Source organism: Kogia breviceps, chromosome 10, assembly GCF_026419965.1.
Source record: "Kogia breviceps isolate mKogBre1 chromosome 10, mKogBre1 haplotype 1, whole genome shotgun sequence".
Taxonomy (NCBI): Eukaryota; Metazoa; Chordata; class Mammalia; order Artiodactyla; family Physeteridae; genus Kogia; species Kogia breviceps.
Genome location: NC_081319.1, coordinates 73605578 through 73627869, shown reverse-complemented (window position 1 = coordinate 73627869; position 22292 = coordinate 73605578). Strand labels below are relative to the sequence as shown.

Genomic DNA, 22292 nt, shown 5'->3' with positions numbered 1-22292 from the left:
GCAGATCTAATGCTAAAGGAAGGTTCTTCCTTAGAACCACTCTCTTCATATCCCAGGAATGTTCCCCAGACCCTGCTCAAGGTTTCTGAAGCATTTCCTTTCCATGGTCAGAATCAGAAATAAAAGAAAAAGATAGAGTTCTGTGCACCTGACACCACCCAGCACAAACCGCCATCTCTTCTACTTTTGCTTATGCAGTTAGTTCTACCCGGCCTGCCCTCCTGGCCCACCCATCCTGTGGACCCTGGTCTAATTCCCAAGCTCAAAGTTAGCATCCTCCCGCAAGCCTTCCACAGCCCCTCCCAGGTAAGAACACCTCTCCCTTCCTGAACTCCAGAGCAGTTACGTTCCCTTGTATTCTGGCTATGTACACACTTGTCTTTCCTCACCAGTGGTCTCTGTCACTAAATCGAAGGACCTTTCTTGGCGATTTGGCTCAGCCCAGGTAGCCCATGACTCTGTGGACCATCCACTCTTTACTGAGTCTCTCTTCCCTGGTTTCCTGGACAACCACACTCTTTGTCCCTCCTGCCTCACTCTATGTTCCTCTTGGGACCCCGACTTCTCCTCCTCTCTCCTACCATCCAACAGTGAAGTCCCAAAGGGCACCATCCTGGGTCCTTCTCCTCCCCTCCCTCTATGCTTCCCTGGGGTGAAGCCTTCACAGCCATTCCCAAGGACGCAGTGACGATCCTAAACTCTCTCAAACCTGTACCTCCAGCTCACCAGTGTCCTGAGCTCCCGATCCTGGCACCCAGGTGCCTCCTATACTGGTCAACTTTGGTGACCCTCAGGTACCTCCCACACTCATGTAGTGTCAGGATGTGCCAGGCACTGTTCTCAGTGCTTGAGGTTTACTCATGAAACTTGCAACAGCCCATTTTACAGGTGAGGAAACTGAGGCATAAAGAACACATGCAAACTGCATTCATCGGTCCAGTCCCCTAAGTCTGGGTCTCCACTGGCACATCCTGTCCTGTACAGGGTCCCACCATCCACCCACAACCTCACGTAAGGAACCTGGTGTTCCCCGCTTCCTGCTCACTCACCAATCCCAACAAATCCTATTATATTTCCTCCTCAGTAGCTCTTGAATCTGTCCACTTCTCCCCATCCTCACTGCTAACACTTTAGTCCAAGCCACCATCCTCCCCAGCTCGGAATGCACCAAGAGCCTCCCAATGGTCTACACAGAACACTTCTTCAACAGGGTACCCTGGATGGAGGGACCCTGCTTTTTTTTTTTAGGAAAGTAGATTGGATCACCTCAAACCCCTGCTTAACCTCTTCGGTGGCTTTCTATCACCCTTAGGATCGAATCCAAAATCCTTGGTTATTCTCATCGTGATGGTGTTCCCCCCAAAAGGACCCAGCTCTTTCCTGACTTGAAACTCTCACATCTGCTGCTGCCTCTGTGGGGGACTCCGTGGCCCTATTCTGCACCTCCATTCACTTATCTAACCATCGCTCTGCTTTCAGATCTCAATGGAAGTGTCACTGCTTCAGGGGAGCCACCATGACCCCCGGTCTAGAAGAAGGCTCCCTGCTAGACACTCCCACAGCTCCCCGAACATTTCCTTTCAAAACACCCACCACAATATCACTACTGTTCAAGATCGGCCTTCCCATTCGGCTTCATGTTCTCGGGGGCAGGAGCTGCTTCTCTTGGTTCGTCACTAAATCCCTGGCAGCCCCACGGGGCCCAGCACACAGCAGTCTCTCAAGAACTATTTTTCATTTGTTTGATCAATACCTCACGCTAGTCTTCCTGCAGACCAGACGGGTCTGACTCATCCTTTTTTTGCCAAAGTAACTTGTAAAAAACAAACAAACAAAAAAACCCCCTGCCACTTAAAATGCTCAATAAATACTGGGTGACTAAGAGGGCCAAAGGAAGGAACACCTCTTGACACGTCCTTCTTTCAAAACTCAGGTGCTCTGCTCAAGAAGATGTCCCTGCCTGGAATAACGCAAGAAACATATTTTTCATCTTCATTCCCAGCTCCTATCCTAGAGCTCTTAAATCCCTTGGAATTTCATGAATGATAGAAGTGATAGGAATATCTTTTGTTCCAGACACAGAGCTCCTAAATCCCTTGGAATTTCCTGGGTGATAGGAGCCTCTTTTCTCCTAGGGAAGTGACTCTTGGTGGACCCTAGATAGCTTCGAGGTGGAGGTTGTTCGCCATAAGGATCAGGCCTTGATTAGAAGCCTAGAACATTCAGCCTCACTTCCCAAACTCTGGGGAGAGAAGGGCTACAGAGCAAGTTAAAAAATCTATCATGTCAAAACTGCCATAAAAGCCCCTAAATGTCAAGGCTCAGAGAGCTTCCGGCTGGGTGGATGCATCCACGGGCTGCGAGGGTGGGGAACACCCTCGCAGGGTATGCAGTCTGCACAGGGACAGACTCCTGCGCTCAGGACGGAAGCCTTACCCTTCTGGGTCTAACCCTACGTACACCTTCATCTGGCTGTTCACGTGTATTCTTTAGAATATCCTTTATAATAAACTGGTAGTAGTAAATAAAGTGTTTCCCTGAGTTCTGTGAGCGAGCGGTTCCAGCAAATTATCAAAGCTGAGGAGGGGATGGTGGGAACCCCCGATTTGCAGACACGTTGGACAGAAGTGTCGGGAAGCTGGGACCCACCAGCTGTGGTTGGCGTCTGAAGTTGGGGGGCTGTCTCGTGGTTCTGAGCCCTTAACCTGAGGGGTCTGCGCTAACTCTGGGTAGTAAATGTCAGAATTGAGTTAAATCGTAGGACGCCCAGTTGACGTCTGTATAAAATTGGAGAACTGCTTGGTGTGGGAAAACCCACATATCTGGCGCCAGCAGTATTCTGCATAAAAAACAGATCTTGCAGGACTGACACGGATCAGGCTCCGAACGCTACTCTACGCTAGCAAAGGCTCTGTTCTCTCCCACCTCCGGCCCCACCCTGAGGAAAGGCGTGAGTCACGACAGTGAGTTTTCCTGAAGCTGATATGATGAGGAAGGTGGATCACTGTTTCTCATCACGTGCATGGTCCCATCTTATAGCAGTCCTGTGCTTTGAAGAGCTGGATCGCCTTAATCAGATACATCCATGACCGAATCCAAGTATGAAACCCCGTTCCCAATCACACTGCCTTGTTTCTTCTCTACAGGCCAGCCATGAGAATGAGTGACCGAGAGCTAACGGTAGGTGACCTTGTGCTTATTGCTCTCTGCCAGGGTTCAGGCCCGAGTCCTGGGCACGGGTCCTGCTCCCTAACCCGGGACTTTCTTTGGCGTGCAGGCTTTGTCTCACCATCAGACCTCCCAAGAGAGGAATCATGCTTCTTTCCTGTTCTGTTTCCTCGTGGTCAGAGTATGACATGTCACACACAGGGTGCTGCTGTGGTCTGAATGGGTATCACAAAGGGTCAGGAAGAGCTGCTACCAGTATAAACGACAGAGCTTCTGTCTTCCCCAGGCTAGACATGGGATGTCATCATCCCAGACCCTACCCACGTTCCAGGTGTGATACAGGCATTTCTACCTTCTTGTTTCTAGTTAATCATCCCCTGTTCTGAGACCTGTGGTTGCCAAGGGGGAGGGGGTTGGGGGAGGGATGGAGTGGGAAGTTGGGGTTAGCAGATGTAAGCTATTATGTATAGAATGGATAAACAACAAGGTCCTACTATATAGCACAGCGAACCATATTCAATATCCTATGACAAACCATAATGGAAAAGAATATAAAAAATGTATACATATGTATGACTGAATCACTTAGCTGTATAGCAGAAATTAACACAACGTTGTAAATCAACTATACTTCGATGAAAAGAAGACAATCATCCCCTGTTCTGAGGTACCCAGTGTCCGCCTACAGAATTCCACCCTGTCTCTTCTTTCTGTGCTTGAGATAAAAGGATCCCAGGGAAACTCCAGCGAGCAGAAGAGAAAAAGGTGCCAAGTGCTCTGATGTTCTCTGAGGCCCCTCACTGCCTGACTTCACAAAGGCGTGGACCTGCTCCTCTCACGGGAGCCTGCTGCCACCCCGCGAGGTCTAAAATCCAGTGAAGATATGACGGAGGTCCACCTTTCATGGTGCCCACCCCAGTGAGTGACTCTGTTTCTCCCCCATAGCTGAAATGTCCTCGGGGCTCACCTCAGCCCCAAGCAGAGTTTCAGTAGGTGGAGATGCCAGCACGTGGGCCCTTGCCCTTTGTCTGGCTCTGCCTGCTCTAGCCGTGGCCCTCCCCATTGCCAACCCCCCTCTCCCTTCCCACCCCCTCACTCACCACCAGCTCTGCAAAGCGGACATTCAGCTCCTCTGGGTTGGGGATTGGACTGGAGAACTCCATGTACTGCAGGGGGTGGTTGTCCTGGAGGTTGATCTCAGGGAGGTCGCTGCCCCCAAAGCAGCACAGGAAGCCCAGGCCATGGCGGCTCCTCTTGCGGGGGGCCATGGTCACTGCCAGCTGGGGGAGACAGTCCGCGGGGCAGATGCCCTAGGTCCTCATGGTGATCTGGGTAGAGCAGAAAGCACAGACTGGTCAGGCAGGGCAGCCAGGTGGACCAGGCATGTGGCCACTCTGCCACCATGACTTCGTTGCCCAACTCTCAAGAGCCTTCAACCCAACAGCCAAGCCCCCTCCTCCTCCCACAGCCATGAACACTTTCAGATTCTCTCTCCGTGCCCCTAGAGAAGACAGGAGGGCTGTCGTCACAGAACGGGACTTCCAGGAGGTCAGGGCTGGCACTCAGCCTACCCTCTCTCTGACTGTACAGATGGGCATCCTGTTCCCTGTCCTCTGGTCCCCTGCAGACCAGTTTCCAGCAGGGATCCCTCTCTCACCTGATTCACTCCAGGGTCTGGGAATACCTGCTTTAAAGGTGTCATCCAATAAGGAGGGAAGGGCTGAAGTCGGCTGGCAGGGGAGACACCGAGCTAATCACATGGCATGGCTCCTGGAGTGGGGGCCTTCATGGGAGCAGAGGATGGAAGGCTGGCACAGCTTTCTGCCCAGTCTGTTGCAGCCAGGCATGTTTGGATGAATATGAAATATCAACAGGGCGTGGGTTTACCCACCCATCCAGGAGGAGGGGTGAGTTGGAGGAGCCATTAGAGGGAACCCTCAGTAAGGAAATGGGGCTGATCATTGGAATGGTGTTCAGCCAAGAGTGAAGGGAATCTGGTCAAATCTGCTTTCCATACCGACCAAGAACAGAGGACACCACTATGGACAGAGATCAGAACTGAGGGCCACCCAACAGTTGGGTGGTTGTTGGAACAGAAAGCGTTAAGTCTTTGCCACTGGGAGAGCCTAGTTCTGTGGTGACCAGCATGAGGCTGAACGCTGGCCCCAGTCGTTGATGTCACACAGCTACCAGGTAGGTTAAGCCCAATTATCTGCACATGGGCTTCCTGAAAGGGCCGAATGATCCTTGACCAATGGTTCCTAAACATGGTTTCAGATCTGGGCGGGTTCCCTAGGGAGACCATTGCTCATCCACCACCCTGCTGCCCAGCTCATATTAATGTATCCTAATTTTTTGAATATAAATAAGATTCTGCCTTTCTCCTTATTGAATATTACATCACAGGTTTAGGGTCAAGATTTGTTTTAACTGTGGCAGAATACACAGGACATAAAATTTACCACTTTACCATTTTTATGGGTATAGTTCCGTGGCACTAAATACATTCACATTGTCATGCAATCATCACCACTATCCATTTCCCGAATTTTTTTCCATCTTGTAAAACAGAAACTCTGTACTCACTAAACGATAATTTCCCATTTCCCTCTCCCCTCAGCCCCTGGCAACCACCATTCTACTTTCCCTCCCTGTGAATTTGTCTACTCTAAGTACCTCCTGTGAGTAGAATCCTACAGCATTTATCCTGGCTTATTTCACTTGGCATCATGTCCTCAAGGTTCATACTTATTGTAGCAGAATATCCTGTCTTTTTAAGGCTGAATAATATTCCACTGTATGCATATACCACACTTGGTTTATTCCTTCATCTCCTGACAGGCACTTGGGTTGCTATCTCCTTTTGGCTATTGTGAATGATGTTGCTATGAACGTGTGCAACTATCTTTTTGCGCCCCTGCTTTCAGTGCTTTGGGGTAATACACCCAAAGGGGTCAAGGGATTTTTGAGTCATGATTCTTAGCTCTTTCTCCTAGATTTGGGTCATTAACAGAATGATCAAAATGTCTCCATGGTCTGTACTTACACTGTTGCTAAAATTGTTGACCACAGCAAGGATAGCAACAGGCCCAGATGACGTAGCTACCTTGTCTGGGAATGCCAAAGAAGTAGTCATTAACAGTCTCAGGGGATAGTCCTTCAACCAGCTCTGAACGCACGAACCCATGTGCTTATCTAGCCCTCATTTCTTAAAGACACCCCAGGAGATTGTTTCCTAAGCCCTTGTGGACCCCCAAAGATGCCAAATCCAAGGCATTCCCTTGAACCAAGTTCTAGAACCTTAACAAAAAAAAGGATAAATGTGGTGTAACTTGTTCCTAGTGAACCCAAGGTTACTCAAGGAGAGCACTGCTTTATTTCCTAAGCCCGAACAATCTAGCTAATAAATTAGCCATCTGAGCTGGCCTCTCATATAAGACATGATGCATTTTAATCATCACTCAAGAGTTTTTTTTACTGGCTCCACTTTTTCTTTCTTTATAAACTTTGTGACACTTTTTAAAAAAGGTTTTCCAGCATTTATTAAATGTATCTGAACACAGAACTTTCAAAACATTTTCTAAAGAATTATTTTCTACCCAAGATATTTTAAGAAATATTGCCCTATACAATCCAAGAATTATACATCTTTTCTACAATATATACAAACCTCAGGTTATTCATGCAAAGGGATTTGATCCTTCCTTCCCTTTATCTATCTATTAAATTAGGAGTTTGGGATTAATATATACATTACTATATATAAAATAGATAACCAACAGGGACAGACTGTAGAGCACAGGGAACTATACACAACATTTTGTAATAACCTATAAGGGAAAAGAATCTGAAAAAAAAATAGCTATGTATGTGTAACTGAATCACTTTGCTGTACACCTGAAACTAAGAGCACATTGTAAATCAACTGTATACTTCAATTTTAAAAAAAGACTTTTTTATTTTTTATTTTTTTATTTTTTTGCGGTACGCAGGCCTCTCACTGTTGTGGCCTCTCCCTTTGCGGAGCACAGACTCCGGACGTGCAGGCTCAGCGGCCATGGCTCACGGGCCCAGCCGCTCCGCGGCACGTGGGATCCTCCCGGACCGGGGCACGAACCCGTGTCCCCTGCAGCAGCAGGCGGATTCCTAACCACCGCGCCACCAGGGAAGCCCAAAAAGACTTTTTTAATACACCCAGGAATACCTAACATAACACACTATCCAAGGTTGCCTTGTATTACTGGTCATCTTCTTCTGGGTTTACGTATTGCCTCTCCACAGCTACAGTGAAGGTTCCTTGAGGGCAGGGGCCACGCCTCCTGCTTCTTTGACATGTCCCCCCTTTATGGCTAATAAAATGCCTTGTGCTTAGTGGGTGCTCAGTAAATATTTTTTGGTCAATGGGCAAACAACCTGTGCTCATGGAAAAGGAGAAGAGGGGTCTTTATCAATCAGTCGAGAAATATTGATTGAAATCTCTGATTCCTAGTAGTTAAGCTATCAGGAACCCTTGAATGGAACAAGGGGACAGTCTCGAGGCTGCAGGTAGAGGAAGCAGCCAGCAGACTAGTGCAGAATGCTGGTTTATGTTGACAGAGGCCCGCAATAGGCTGGCGGTTGAGGAATCAGGGAGGAAGGGAGACATTAAAACTCTCCAGGGGACTTGATAGCCAATGGGCAAGAGTGGGTGGGGCAAAATCCTGGCATCCCACTGTCAGGCTCAGTAAAGCACTAATTCTGTAGGTAGACAGGGGTAGACTCCCCTGGGCCCTCAGTTTAGGATGATTATGCAGAGTCCAGGCCAGGTCCCCTTGGTTTCGTCAGCCTCCAAAATGCAGCTGCAGCTGGTGGGCAAGACTGCTTTGTTGAGGGCACAAGCATGGGATGGCAGGTCCTAGAGGCGTGGTGAGGCTGGGTGGACGGCATGACGGGGCTCTGCGGGGGCACGGGCTGACGCCTGGGAGGACCTGCGAACTCTCTTCTGCCTTCACTTCCTTGACTTCTCGCTCCCTCACTCTCCCTCCTTGTCCTTCTTTGCCTTCAGCCCCTGAGCCAGGCTTTCCCAAGGGCAGTCACAGGGCGGGGGCTGGGAGCTGGCATATAGCCGGCCTACTCCGTTAGTCTTACACTCGCTGTTCACAGCTCTGACTGCTCTGATTGGTTGGTGCCAGGCCATAACTGTCTTTAAATATTTTTAAGGTCTCCCCTGAGTACAAGAAGTGAGGTGGAGTGGCCTCGGGAGGAGGGAAGAAGTAGACACGGACCCTCCAAACAGGAAGTGCCATCCCCACAGAGAAGGGCCCTAACTGCACCCCACCCTGGGAGCACCGCATACTTGCCCTTTTAAGGGCGGCCTGCTCACAGCTCCTCAGTGCGTTTATGTTCCTGAGGATGCCCTCCTCCCCAGGAACCCCTCTTAAGCCTGTCCCTTCCTCCCTTTCTTGGGGCCCCTTCTGAAGATCCAAGGCTAAAACCCCAGGCCCTCAGCTGGAAAGCACCTAGCTTCACAGTAGAGATCTGAAAATTGAGGTCCAAGGAGGAAACGTCTTATCTGAGGTCACACAGCTATGGGGACAGAGCTGGGGTTGAAACCCAGGACTCCAGCGTTCAGGCTGTGGTCTGGTCACTACCCTCACCAGAGCTCCTCCCCCCATGTTAATGCCCCTTGTCCCCATCTTGCCCCAGCCCCCCTGCAGCCTTCCCCCACCAGAGAAGATCAGACTCTACAGCTCAGTTCAGAAACAGCTCCAGGAAATTCCCCGGTGGTCCAGTGGTTAGGACTCAACACTTTCACTGCCAGGCCCCGGGTTCGATCCCTGGTTGGGGAACTAAGATCCCACAAGCCACGTGGTACGGCCAAAAAAATAAAAAACAAAACAGTATTTTTAAAAAAAGAAAAAAAATGTTAAAAAAGAAAGAAAGAAAGAAATAGCTCCAATAAACAAGGTTCCCTGTAGACCAGGAGAGGGTATGGAGATCCCAAAGGCCGCCTGCTTCTCCTCCACTGGGAGGAACTATCTCCATCTCCCACTGCCTCGATTTCTCTCCCATCCCTGCTCTAACTCCCCTTCACTCCAGCAGAGGCTTTGGAGTCAGACAGACTAGGATTTGACTCCTGGCATTGCCTTGCCATCTGGGTAACCCTGAGCAGGAGGTGTTAACCTCTGAGAACCCCAGGCTCCTCATCTGTGACACCAAGGTAACAATGGCATTTTCCTCGTTGGGTTTCGGTGAAGAATAAACGATATAAGGTAAGTAAAGTGCCAGGAGCACCGCAGGCATTCAATAAAGAAGGCCAGCACTGCTGCTGTGCCTTCATTATCACGATCACCGGCAAGGTGAGACTTGCCCTGCCCAGAGCCTGAACCGTGAGCCCTTCTCCGGGCACAGACGGGGCCACCAAGGCCTGGCACTGTAAGAACTTGCTCAGCCAGAAGCCTCCCATCTTTGTCTTTGGTAACTGGGACATCTGAACCAGAGGATCAGGCCTTTTCCTCAGGCTCTGAGCTACCTCTAGTTGGAAAAGTAAAGCCTTGTCCCTGACCCTGGGCAGGGCGTGGAACTGTGCAAGTGGCCAGAGCGATTCATTTCTGCAAAATCCTTTTACAAAGAGGAGCCATGGAGGGTCTGCCCATCGAAGGAGAATTGAGAAGCAACATGGAAAAACAGGAAGCAACAACAAAACAAAAGCCAGTGGACTTGAACCTGGGCCTGAGAAATTGATCCCACCCCCCCACCACCACCACCACCCACCTTTCTCTCCATGGAAACTTCCCCAACACCAACAGCTCCAAGCCCTCCATTTCCTGTCTGCCTGCCCCCTCCCCGTCTCCCCGTGGGGACAAGGTCTTCCCAGGACTATCAGTCCCTAAACTCAGACCAAGTGGCCCATGACACCAAACCATCCGGTCACCACCAATAAGCCCTCCTGTAACTCTCTCGAGGTCTCCAGTTCTCTGGGTCCGGCCAGACTGTACCTCATCACCGTCTCATCCTTCCACACTGTGGAGAAAACATAGCTCCTTAACTCAGGGGACAGGGCTAGTCACGAGGCAGCTGTGGGTTGGGGGCCACAATGCCATCCTCTCTGGGCCTCAGTGACCTCTCTATGCTATGTCAGGGGCTCATCTGAAGACCTCCAAGGGCCCCTTCAGGTCTAACCGTCCACATTGCCCGGCTCAATCTCCTTCCCAAAGATCCCCTCAGGGGCTGTCCTCAGCCTACACTGGGCACTCCTCCCACATTCCACCCCAAGCCAGGAAGCACTTCCTATTACTTGAGTCCAGAACTCCCATTTGGTTTGCAAAGATGAGAATCTTAACCCTTAACCCCAAACCCTGGCCCCAGCTCCTCGACAGACCAGTTTTATTTACATTAATTAAAGCTTCAAAATCCCCATATCATTAGTGCTTACTCCTAAGTCTTAAGTTAAAGCAGAACAATATTAGTACTTGAGGCTTTGGTATTTGCCAGACACTGGACTATAGCTACCTCTCATTCTGTGAGATGGACGGCACCGTTTTAAAGAAAAAAAAAAAAAAAAAAAAAAAAAAAACCTGTGGTTCAGAGAAGTTAAGTAACTTCCCTAAAGACACACAGCTAGTGATGGCATAGCTAGGATTCAAACACATGACTATTTGACTCTAAAGCTACAAAACACTAAGCCATAGGGCATGTGTCCAAGGAATACCTGATCTGAGACCTGCTCAGTGCTTTCTCAAGTGTTCTTTAGATCCAGACTCAATAATTCATGATTGAGCATTTCCTATGGGCTGGGCCAGGTGTTTTCACAGTTCCGCAATCTCATTTCAGCTTCACAGTGACCCTGTGAGGTGGTTATTACTATTATCCCCCCTTACAGATGTTGAGATTGAGGCTTCAGCAGCTGTTACACGGCTTATCAATGACACCCAGCAGCTAAGGGACACAGCTGGAACTGCAACGAAATATTCTGACTCCAAGATCAATGCTTTTGGCACGGAACCAAAGCTGACTCATAAACCCTTCCTTTAGCTCTTGGGATTGATGCTGGGACTTGGGATGTTCAAGTTGCCTTTTCCTATCCCCTCTCCTGAGCTCCATACGTGGGGGTAACAGGGCAACGATATGCTGCTGCATCTCCCCTTGGCTACTTCTCAAGTGCCAACTAGGAGCCAGGCCCTGAGCTGACAATTTTGTGCTTTATCTCATGTATTGCCCCCAACCCTCCAATAGCATGACTATCCCTTCTTACTGATCCTTAAGCCTCCCAAAGATCAGGCAGCTTGCCTAACAACCACATCCTGTGGGTGAGGGGCTGGGTTCTGAGGACAGCGGTGTCGCCCTTGAACATACACGCTTTTAACCAGCTTTTAGACGGTGTGCTGGACACTGACCTGGGTGGTGAGGACACAGGAGTAAACAAGGCCTGGTCCCTTTCCTCGAGCAGGTCCCCTTCTAGTGGGGGAGCTGAGGGAGTCAAGGCAATGACAATACAGAAGGATGGGGTGAGAGAGACTGAGAAAGGGGACCTGGACCAGCCTGGGGGGTGAAGAAGAAGTCAGAGAAAGCTTCCAGGAGAAGGTGATATTGAAAAGGTTTTTTTTTTGTTGTTTTGGTTTTTGGTTTTTGTTGGCTGTGCCGCATGGCTTGTGGGATCTTAGTTCCCTGACCAGCGATTGAACCCAGGCCCTCGGCAGTGAGAGCACAGAGTCCTAACCACTGGACTGCCAGGGAAATTTTTTTTTTTTTTTTTTCTTCTTTTGGCTGCAGCTTGTGGGAACTTAGTTCCCTGACCGGGGATCGAACCTGTGCCCCCTAGTCTTGAAAGAGATAAGAGAATTAAGGAAGGGTGCAAGAGGTGGGAAAAGGCATGCCAGGCAAGGCAACAGCATAAGCAAAGGCACGGAGAGAGAAACAGCACAGAGTGCATGAGGCCAGCATACTGTTAATTTGTGGCTACACTAGTATGCAAAGGGAATCAACAGGGTATCCAAGTACCTTGACTTGAGGGCAGAGCTCAGGCACCCTGAGGAGCCTGCTCCTTTGCCCTCTTCTCCCAGCCAGGTCCCCCGGGGTCCAGGTCTGGGAATGGGGCCCAGAGGTCCCCAGAGATGCTGCACAAAACATAAGAAATGTAAACCATGTCCAGTTCCCCAGGCAGGAGATTCCTCCCTACATACTGACCCTTCATGTGCCACTGGGCGTCACCTGGGAAATGGCCCCAGGCCCACCTTATCCGGGACCCTGCTTCCCAAGCGTCTATTCTTTTCCATCCCAGGCCATACTTCCGGAGCCTTCTGCCCAACCATCCCTCCACCACCCAGTTACACCACGCCTGCTCCCACTTCAAGCCTCTAAGACCCTCCCCCTCATGCTCTGTGGATAGCAAACAGGCTTGGGACCCCTCACAAGCTTACCCCTGCTTCCACCCTGAAGCTGCCCAAATTGCCAACATCCAACTCTACCCCACAGACTTGGTGGGGTTCTGTCCAACTGCCATGAGCTCTATGTGACTTCAGATAAGTTACTTAGCCTCTCTGAACCTCGGTTTCCTCATCTGTAAAATGGGGAAATAATAATAGTACGTACTTCACAGTGTTGTCATAAGCATTAGTTAATATTTGTAAAGTACCTAGAACAGTGCCTAGTAGAAGTAAACACTATTAATAGCTATATAGATAAGCTACTGTTAGAATTATGAAGGAACCTGAAAATGTTGGCTGTATGTATTACAGAAAGGTTCTCTATGTGAATGAGTCTTACATATTATTACAGGGGTTGGCAAATATCACAGGGGTCAAATCCAGCCCACAGCCTGTGTTTGTAAATACAGTCTGATTAAAACACAGCTATACCACCTATTCATCGTCTATGACTGCTTCATGCAACGGAGACCCTATGGTCCACAAAGCCAAAAATATTTCCCCCCTGGTCCTTTACAGAAAGTTTACTGATCCCTATGTTATTAGGTTGAATCATAGGTAGCTGACAGTGTTCAATTCTCAATCTACAAAACCATCAATTTCATATGGTTCAACTTAGTATAGCATATGAGCTCACCACGAATCCTGTCTTACCCATTAAAACAGGAGTGCCCCGCTTTAAATCCAGTGACTCTGATCATGATAAAGTTATAATGATCAGTTTTTGAACATCCACCATGTTCAAGGTTTATCTCAAACTTTTACCACACTCCTGTAGGGTAAACGCGATCACCGCCCTGCTCCCCTCCTTCACAGGTGGGGAAATTTGAGGCTCAGAAAGATGCAAAGGGTGAGCCTAGGACTCAAACCAGGTCTCCAGACCCCACGTCTACCATATTGTCCCCACTGGGTGCTGTCTAAGAGGCTGCTGGGAATGAGATCCACCTCTTACTAGGACAAAAAAAACGGAGATGGTGAGCACTCCTAGACAGAGCTCGGCCACGGGGTGGACAGGGCCCAGTTGTGACTTCCCTGTCGGCCTCAGGACAGAACTCAGAACAATCTGACTTGTATTGTGAGCCTCCGGCAGGGCTGGGGAGGGGGCGGGGAGCATTTTCAAAAATAAGCAAGCTCTCTTTCCAGGACTGGGGAGCTATTTTTAGCAGCCGCCTAAATTATGGTTTCCCCTCTGCTCTGGGAAAGGCAAGAAAGTAAAAGTAAACTCTAGGAGCCCCAGGGTCCCCACTGCAGGGTGGGAGAAGAAGGAGAGAAAGGGGCATCTTGCTGGGAAAGTGAAACTGAAAAAGTCCCCAAAGTGACATGTCTCTGACTTGGGGACGAGTGTGGAAGTTGTGGATTTTCCAGTTGGTTTTCTCCTTTTGAGAAATGATAAAGAGAACCTAGGTTTCTTTGTCTCACCAAGGACAGAAAACAAGCAGATAGTAGCTCTATCAAGGCCATGGTCAAGCATGCATTCGTTCATTCATTCATTCATTCGTTCATCCAGCCATCCATTCATCCCATGAGTGACTGCCATTCACAAAGCAATTTTCTGGGTGCTTTAGATGAGCCAAACATCAAATCCCATCCTCATCCGTGTTTACAGTGTTATTGGGGAGGCACGTGTATAAACCACCAGGATGATGCAAGGGAGAGAAGGAGGGAGGGAGTTCCAGGCTCTGGGACTGCAAGGAGGGGAGATTGGCTTCTGGCTGGGGTGGCCTGGAACATTTACCAGAGGAAGTGGCATTGAAGCTAGGTCTCAGAGGAAAGAGGTCGACACGTGCCCGTGGGAGGGTCCAAGCAAACCCATTCACGACAAGGGCGTGTCAAGTGTGAGGACCTGGCATCCAGGTGAGTGAGGGGTCGAAGGAAGTCGCTTTACCAGGCTGGGACGCAGGGCTCAAAGAGGTGCAGTGGAACACAAGATGGGGACCAGATAAAGGGCAGACTTTGAGAGGAGGAGGAAGCAGCTCAAGGATGGTTGGTTTATTGGCTGATTAGCTGATTGGCTTATAGGAAAGGAGAGCCCGTGAGGCGGGATCCGAGGTGGGATTTGGACGGACAATTTCTGGTGGCACCGTATCAGGGTGGATTACAGGAGAGACGGGAGAGGGGGAAGAGTCTGGAAGCAGTTCTGTTTGATTCAGAGTTCACGAGGCCCTGAGCTGCCAAAGAGGCGGGGAGGGAGCAGATGCCGGGGATGTCACGGAGGGGCGTGCGTGCCCGCACGTGTGTGACTGCATGAGAGGGCTTTGGCAACACACGAGACTGGGCACAGAAAGCAAGGACTTGGGCGGAGAAGGGGAGGGAGCTGTGTGGGGAGCTCTTTGGGCAACAGCTGTGAAGTAAAAGGGAAAAAGGAATTTCAACACCCAAGTCTCTGCTACCCATTAGAGCCAGAGGCCCGGGGCTCCCGGCCAAAGGGAAACCACCCAACACGTGACAACCCATCCTCAGCCCCTTCTGCTTCCGGGAAGCCGAACCCCTCCCCTGGGCCACACCAATGGGGCTGCTTTATTGAAGGGCTGCAGGGAAAACTACCCCCAGCTTCCTCCTTGGCCCTCCTGCCAGGTCTCCCACCAGAGCGCCCAGCGTGCTGAGAACTGACACCATTCTAGGCAACCCGGGGCCTGGGAGAAGCTCCCTACTGCCCACTCCTCCTGGGGTCCCAGACAAAGGCATTCTGTCACTCATGAAGGTGGGACCTCGAGGTCCCGTCAAGGCAAGCCGGCCCTGGGACCCTCGCTGGGCCTGTGCACCTGGTCACAGTCTGGACGCTGGGCTGTGTCTTCCCCAGATGCAGTGCCATCCTTGCATTCCTGCTAGTTCCACTCTGCGTCCTGCACTCACACCAGAAAAGGCCCTGCGTGTGTGTCGGGGCCTGGCTGGACATAAATCCTGGACCGCAGGCACTTTCCACCTCTCCAGGGTGGGAGGAGTAGGGGAGGGGGAGCTGAGCTAACTCCTGGACAAGAGTGACTGAAAAGACAGACCCAGGGGGACCCCCCCACCTGCCCCTCACTCCTGTTCGTACAATTTCATCCATCCATTCATTCACTCTGACAAATATTTGTTGAGCACCTAAGTACCTTGCTAATAAGAGCTGGAAAAATACAAGGGTGAACAAGTTCAATGTGGCGGGGAAGGGAGACGATCAAATGAACATCATAAAGTGTGGATATGGTTATGATAGGGGTAGTACAGGTGTGTGGGTCTGGGGATGTCTGCAGAGCTCTCTCCCAGTGGGGGGGTTCCATTCTACTCTGAGCTCCCTGTTCATACAAAGGGTTTAGAGGGGGCATCGTGTAGTGGAAAGGGCACCGGGAGATAATCAGAGACGCCAGCAAGGGTTCAGGACCAGACATGCATCCGAGGGTTACTAATGCTATAAATGACTGAAAACAGCCAAAAAGTTAAAAAAAAAAAAAAGAATTGGTTAGATAGATGATAGATAGATGGATAGATAGGAGATAGATAGGCGGATAGACACACACACAGGTATGACAGCTTGAAGGAATTATATTTGGGTTGCTGGAGTTTAGGGTTATTTTTCTTATCCTTTTCTGGATTTTTTCAAATTTCCTACAATGAGCATTTATTCTTTTCATCAGAAAAGATAATATTATTTTTAAAAGAATAAGATAAACACTAGACTAAAAATGAGGAGACTCAGGTTCGAGTCCCAACTCTGCTCCAGCAGGTTACCTGTGCAAGACGGGAATGACCTTGGCTAAGAGCATCATTTCTCTGAGGCTTGTCTGTGAACGAGGAGGTCAAACCACATGCTTTCCAGAGTTCCTTCCACACCAGATACTAGGCTCTGTGCCACAGAACACACGAGGTGCTAAATGATGCTGGTTGAATGGAATCCTATCCCCTGAGCTCCATTAGTTCATCCTTCATTCAATTGTTCATTCATTCCACCTCCACTGTTTTCAGCAGTTACTCTATGCCTGGCACTGCTCCTGGTGCTGGGGATTTAAGGGCAAACTACGCAGCTATAGCTCCTGCCCTCACAAAACTATAGCCTCCCAAGCTCCAAGTCCCCTTCCATTGTTCTTTTTCTTCCCGCCCTAAGCCCTAACGCCCCATCCTTTTAATGCATTTTTCAGCTTTTTTCCAAAATGCCTCAGGTGCATCTGTTTCATTCTCAAACACCAAGCTCCAGACCTGGTCCAGCCCCACAGGATCTCAGGCTGGGATCAGGGCCGAACTCTCATTTTTCCCCTCTCGCAGCATTCTGCAAACAGCCCTTTGAATAACATTTCTAGGAGCACCTGATTCTACATTCCTAGGTTCAGCATCCCTCAGGGTTCCCAATCCAAACTGAAAGCCAACCGCTTCCATTTCTAGGATTAGCCATTGGGTGGGGCTCACAAATTTCATACTAAACCAGCTTTGAAATCAGATCTATATCCATGTGTCAGGGAGGACTGGAGCACTCCTTACTGCTGGTGAGAGTGTAGAATGGCACAGCCATTATGGAAAACAGTTGGGCTGTTTCTTAAAAAGTTAAACTTACACCTCCATATGATCCAGTCATCTCATGCCAAGGTGTTTTCCCAAAACAAAGGAAGCATATGCACATACAATGTCTTACTCATGAATGTTCAGAGCAGCTTTATTTGTAATAGCTCCAAACTGGAAACAACCCAAATGTCCATCAACAGACGAATCAATAAAAAAATATTGTATAGTGTATCCATAAAATAGTATATTACTCAACAATAAAAAGGAATGAACTATTGATATACGCCACACGTGGATAGAGCTCAAAATAATTACACTGGGCTTCCCTGGTGGCGCAGTGGTTGAGAGCCCGCCTGCCGATGCAGGGGACATGGGTTCGTGCCCCGGTCCGGGAGGATCCCACGTGTCTCGGAGCGGCTGGGCCCGTGAGCCACGGCCGCTGAGCCTGCGCGTCCGGAGCCTGTGCTCCGCAGCGGGAGAGGCCACGACAGTGAGAGGCCCGCGTACCGCAAAAAAAAAAAAAAAAAAAAAAAAAAAAAAAAAAAAATTACACTAAGTACAAGAAACCAGAGCATAAAAGGGTACATACTGTATGAGTCCACTTGTCTAAAATTTGAGAAAATGCAAACTAATCTATAGTGACTAAAACCGGGTGGGTGATTGCCGATGGAGGGAGTGGAGGGCGGGCAGGGAGGGGGTGGATTATAAAAAGGCACAAGGGAACTTTGGGGGATGATGGTCAAACATGATCTTGATGGTAGTGACGGATTCAAAGGTACGTACATATGCTAAAATGTATCAAATTATATACTTTAATTATGTCAAGTTTATGGTATGCCAATTATACCTCAATAGAGTTGTTAAAAACAAAAAAAAAACCAGGTCTGTTCCTAGCCTCACCATCTCCAACTGCCAAGGGCTCTGGCCACTGCAGCTGGCAACCCTCTAGCAGATTGCTAGTATCCTAAGCTGCTCTACAGGTTCTTTCTAGGAAAGACCTCCCCAGCCCAGAGGTGGGGAGAAGGGGAACAAGGAGCTCCCTCCAGGTCCAGGCCTCAGCTGATCTGATCTGGTCTGGTCTGGTCTTCCAGGAGGCGGGTGGTTTACTGTAAGGAGTGTATGCTTTCATATTCAGCCTGTGGCTAAGTTACTTAGGGCCTGTGAGCTTCACTGACTTCATGGGCACATGGACGACAAAGCCCACCTCCCAGGGCTCCTGTGAGCATCAAACAAAGAGCACCTATCAAGAAGCCCGCACAGCACTGGGCACATCACAGGCCCTCCAACCGGGTTCCCTTCCCCTGTCCCGGCCCCAGCCTCTTCCCAGTGCTGGCTAAGGTTGAGGGCTCTGCCCACAGAAGCATGAGAGAAGCTGAGGGGCCCCCGGGAGCCTAGAGAAGCACAAGCCCGGTTTCACCTGGAGGTCTCTGGGGGGTAGACCTGAATTGACAGCAGCCCCAGGCTTCTGGGTGGGTTAAAAATAAGTTACTTTCAGCCTGGGAATTCGTTAGAGGCAGATGAGATGGCGAAGGGGACTGAGAAAGGTGGCCATGACTTGGAGTTTCTAGGGCAAGGCATCAGGAGGGATGTGGGTTTGGGGTGCGGGGATACCCAACCCTTGCACACTGGACAAGCAAGTATAGGAGATACTCAGAAACGACCAAAGAAGAAAGGGAGGGAGGGAAGATATTAATACATGTTGGCACGTGAGAGGGTTTGATGCTCTGGTGCAGAGGTATATGTATGGGGTGGTGTGTATGTGTATGTTTATAGCATAATATGTGTAGTGTGTGTGTTTATGTGTGTATGTGGTATAGTATGGACGTGTAGGTGGTGTGTGTATGTATGGTGTGCGTACACGTGTGTTCATCCCCAGGAAACAAACACACAAGATTCTACTGACTTTCAAGTCTCTGCAGAGAGAAGACCCAGCTAGCTTCCTGAAGTATATGAGCAGAGGAAACAGTAATATCACTGATAATCAGCCCCCACGTCAATTTCAAATCAGCCCATGTTTAGTTTATAAGGAGCTGCCCAAGCATAATACTGAGGAAATGTTACTGTGGGGAAGGCAATGTCTTGTCTTCAGTTTTCCGTGAACCACACTATGGCCTGGGAGCAGAGATCCACCAAAAGATGCTTGTACCTGCCATGGACCAAAGACCAGGTGTTCACATTCATCATCTCATTTAATCCCAAGACAACCCAGCAAGGTCAATATTTTTGACTGATAAGGACACTGAGGTTCAAAACCAGGAGATGACACCCACATCAGGGCTCTCTCCTGTAATACACCATCTCATTCCAACCTAGTTTCAATTCAGTTCCGGAGCGTGTATGTACACATGCATGTGTGCGTGCGCACATTCCTCTGGGTGTATGGATGTGTCCAGCAGATGCAGCTGGGTTTCCTTTGGTGTATATTATAATGGGGTGTACGCTCTCTCTGCCATTTGAAATGTTGGTGTTATATTTTAGCCACTTCCCCAATAAGCCTGAGGTGGAAAAAAAACAAATAGCTGACAATAATGTATCCCCAATCTATTCCATGTTCCATATTTTACAAGACAGATATTCAGCACAGTCTTAGAAAGAAGGATACTAACATTTACTAAGAGCTACACTAGGCTCAAACTTTCACATTTATTATTTCACTTAATTTATTCCAACATCCTACAAAGATGATATTGTGCATTTTTACATACAGGGAACTTAAAGCTTAGCGAAGGTAAGCAACTTGCCCAAGTTAGCAGGGTTCATAAAACATGTGAACCTCAGTCTAATTGATTCTAAAACTCAGACACAGCCTTCCCATGGCACAGAAATGGTAGCATCACGGTAAACGGTCGCCCCCCACCCCCACCCCAGCCATAGAAGCCTCTCCATCCTTTCCCCATCACCCATCCCAACTACCTCTCAGGGAAGAACTCAGCACTAGTACAGAGAAGCCCTGTACCCCAGCCGCAAACAGCAATCCAGCCCTGTCATCTTACCGCACACTGAGTCACAGAAAGATCCAGGCTATCCTATCTTCTGGACCAGCTTCTTGGGTATGCGAGCTGGGCACCTTCAGAAGGGCCCCGGGCTTGGTTTAAGGCTCTGCTGTTGCCGTCTTGGAATCTTTAATAATTTTTGAACGGGGAGACTTGCATTTCCATTTTGCACTGGGGCCCGGGAATTGCACAGCTGGTCCTGCCCATCTTCTAAGGCAGCCAGCTCGGGCAGCTTTTCCCAGGAAGAGCAGCCCAGCCAGCCACTCCCTGTGTGTTTCCAAAAATGTTACCCACAGTCCCTGAATGGTCAAGACAGAACAGAGACAAGTTACTTTAATCTGGGGTGGCTTCCTGCCCGAAGGGACTTGATGGGCCACTCAGTAACTGCTGGGCTGCTCCCCACCCTGATCTCTCCTCCTTATCCCACCTCACCCCTCCGCTGCAGGCTCCCTGGTCACTCCTCCCTAAACTCGCCATTGCTCAAGGGATTAAAATTCCTAGAGGGCTTGGACACTTCCACTTTATCTCCGACTTCCCCCCACCCCACCCCCGGGCTCTTTCTGCACACACAGCAGGAACTCAATAAGAGTGGATGGATTAGATACGTTACAGTATGTACTTCCTGAATTCTTGACCCTATCCGTTATAAAACCTATCATCCATGTGATGGCTTTACATAACGCAAAGATTGTGTGTCCGTCTGCAGTTGGGTAAATACTAAAAGCAAGAGAATGTGTCAGCTTTGAAATAGAGTTAAAAAAATGGTTTCTGCTGGTTCTATTGGGTTGGCCAAAATGTGCGTTCTGGTTTTCCCGTAAGCGGTTCACTAACGAACTTTTTGGCCGACCCAATACGTCTGGGTTGGCAATATTATCCCTCACCCCATCCCCATGCCCACCTCTGCTTCCTGCTCCTCCTCTCCCTCCGCTCTGCAGGTCCTACCATCTCCAAGCAGCCTTCCTACCATCCTCATCTACCTGAATTCTCCCCAATAAACTCACAGCCCCTGTTGTCTACTCTGTTTCTAGGACACTGCATCATATACTACTCTGTGGCACTTGTGTTATTTAATGTATTAATTTATCTTTTTTTATGCCAATGAGCTTTCCCCCCATCTAGACTCTGAGCGCCCTGAGAACACGACACAGTGCCATGTATTCAGCAGGTCCTCTTCCTGAATGAAAGTTATCTCATGGCAGGGGGTGGGAGTGGGTTAGAGAGAGAGGAGAAAGTTATTAACCCCAGAAATAAATCTTCATGGAAAATCCACTGAACTCAGGTCCTTCAACCTTTCCTCAGAGTCCAGTGGAGGCCAAAGGCATCCAGACCTTGGCCAGACACCGTCAAGAGGTGTCTCAGGCGGCACTCAGCCAGGCAAAGGTGTGTGCCTTCACAAACCTGCGTGGTTAAATGAGATCTTGGCATTCTGAGACGCAACTCTGGACATTTTCATTTCTGTTTGTTTCTGCTCTCCCCGCCCCCCACCACCCTCCAGCAAACAAAAGGCATCTTGCATATAAAAGGCATAAGATATTTTTCCTCTCTGTGCTTCCAGGAGCGGGATGTTTCCTCCAAGGGGAAACGAGACCTTGGCTGTGAGACCTCAGGCTACAGAAGCTAGGGTTTCCTCTTTGGAACTCAGACCATCCCCTCCATAGTTCCCAGTCTCTGCATGGACTCCCCCATTCCTAAATCACCTTTCTCTGACCCTGACACCCCTGCAAGCTGTGCCCTGATTGTCTCCATCTAAGGGGCTTTATTTACCCAGCAGGGCCCCTCATGTCTCCCCCTCGCCTCCCTCCTCAGTGCCCACCTCCCCTGAAAACTGCACTTGTGCACATCAGTATCACCTCCTTCCATCCTGTTCCCCCTCCAGAGGCCCTCTTCCCAGCTCCCTCTTCGTGGTGTTTCAGAACAATGTGAAATCTGAGCCTCCTGTCCCCATGCTCCACACAGACTCACTCTCTCTCTCTCTCCTTTTTTGATTTCAACCAGCTGATCTCCCTGTCTGGAACACTCCGTCGTCCTGGGCCCTCCCCCTCCTCCTGGCCACTTACCTGGCAGCCTGCACCCTTCCCCACAGGTGTGGGTGAAGGGCCCCTCCTCAGCATCCTGCCTTCTCCCATCAGAGCCGAGGCTGCTTCCTGAATTAGCGTCACTCTCACTGGGCTGTGAGGTCCTTGAGGTTGGGGACAGTGTAGCACAGTCTCTCAGGAACCCTGTGCCCAGCACAGGGCCGGGCCCGCAGCAGCTG

At 49.5% G+C, this 22292-nt stretch overlaps 1 protein-coding gene across 5 annotated transcripts in view; it reads right to left on the bottom strand.

Annotated features, from left to right (window-relative positions):
* DAAM2 (dishevelled associated activator of morphogenesis 2) overlaps nucleotides 1–22292 on the bottom strand; it is a 114526-nt gene that overhangs the window by 44129 nt on the left and 48105 nt on the right. For all 5 annotated transcript variants that reach the window (XM_067006149.1, XM_067006153.1, XM_059075360.2 and 2 more), the window contains exon 2: nucleotides 4269–4496. In XM_067006149.1, coding sequence (XP_066862250.1) covers nucleotides 4269–4436 — 168 coding nt within the window. In that variant the 5' untranslated portion in view covers nucleotides 4437–4496. The remainder of the gene's footprint in view (nucleotides 1–4268; nucleotides 4497–22292) is intronic.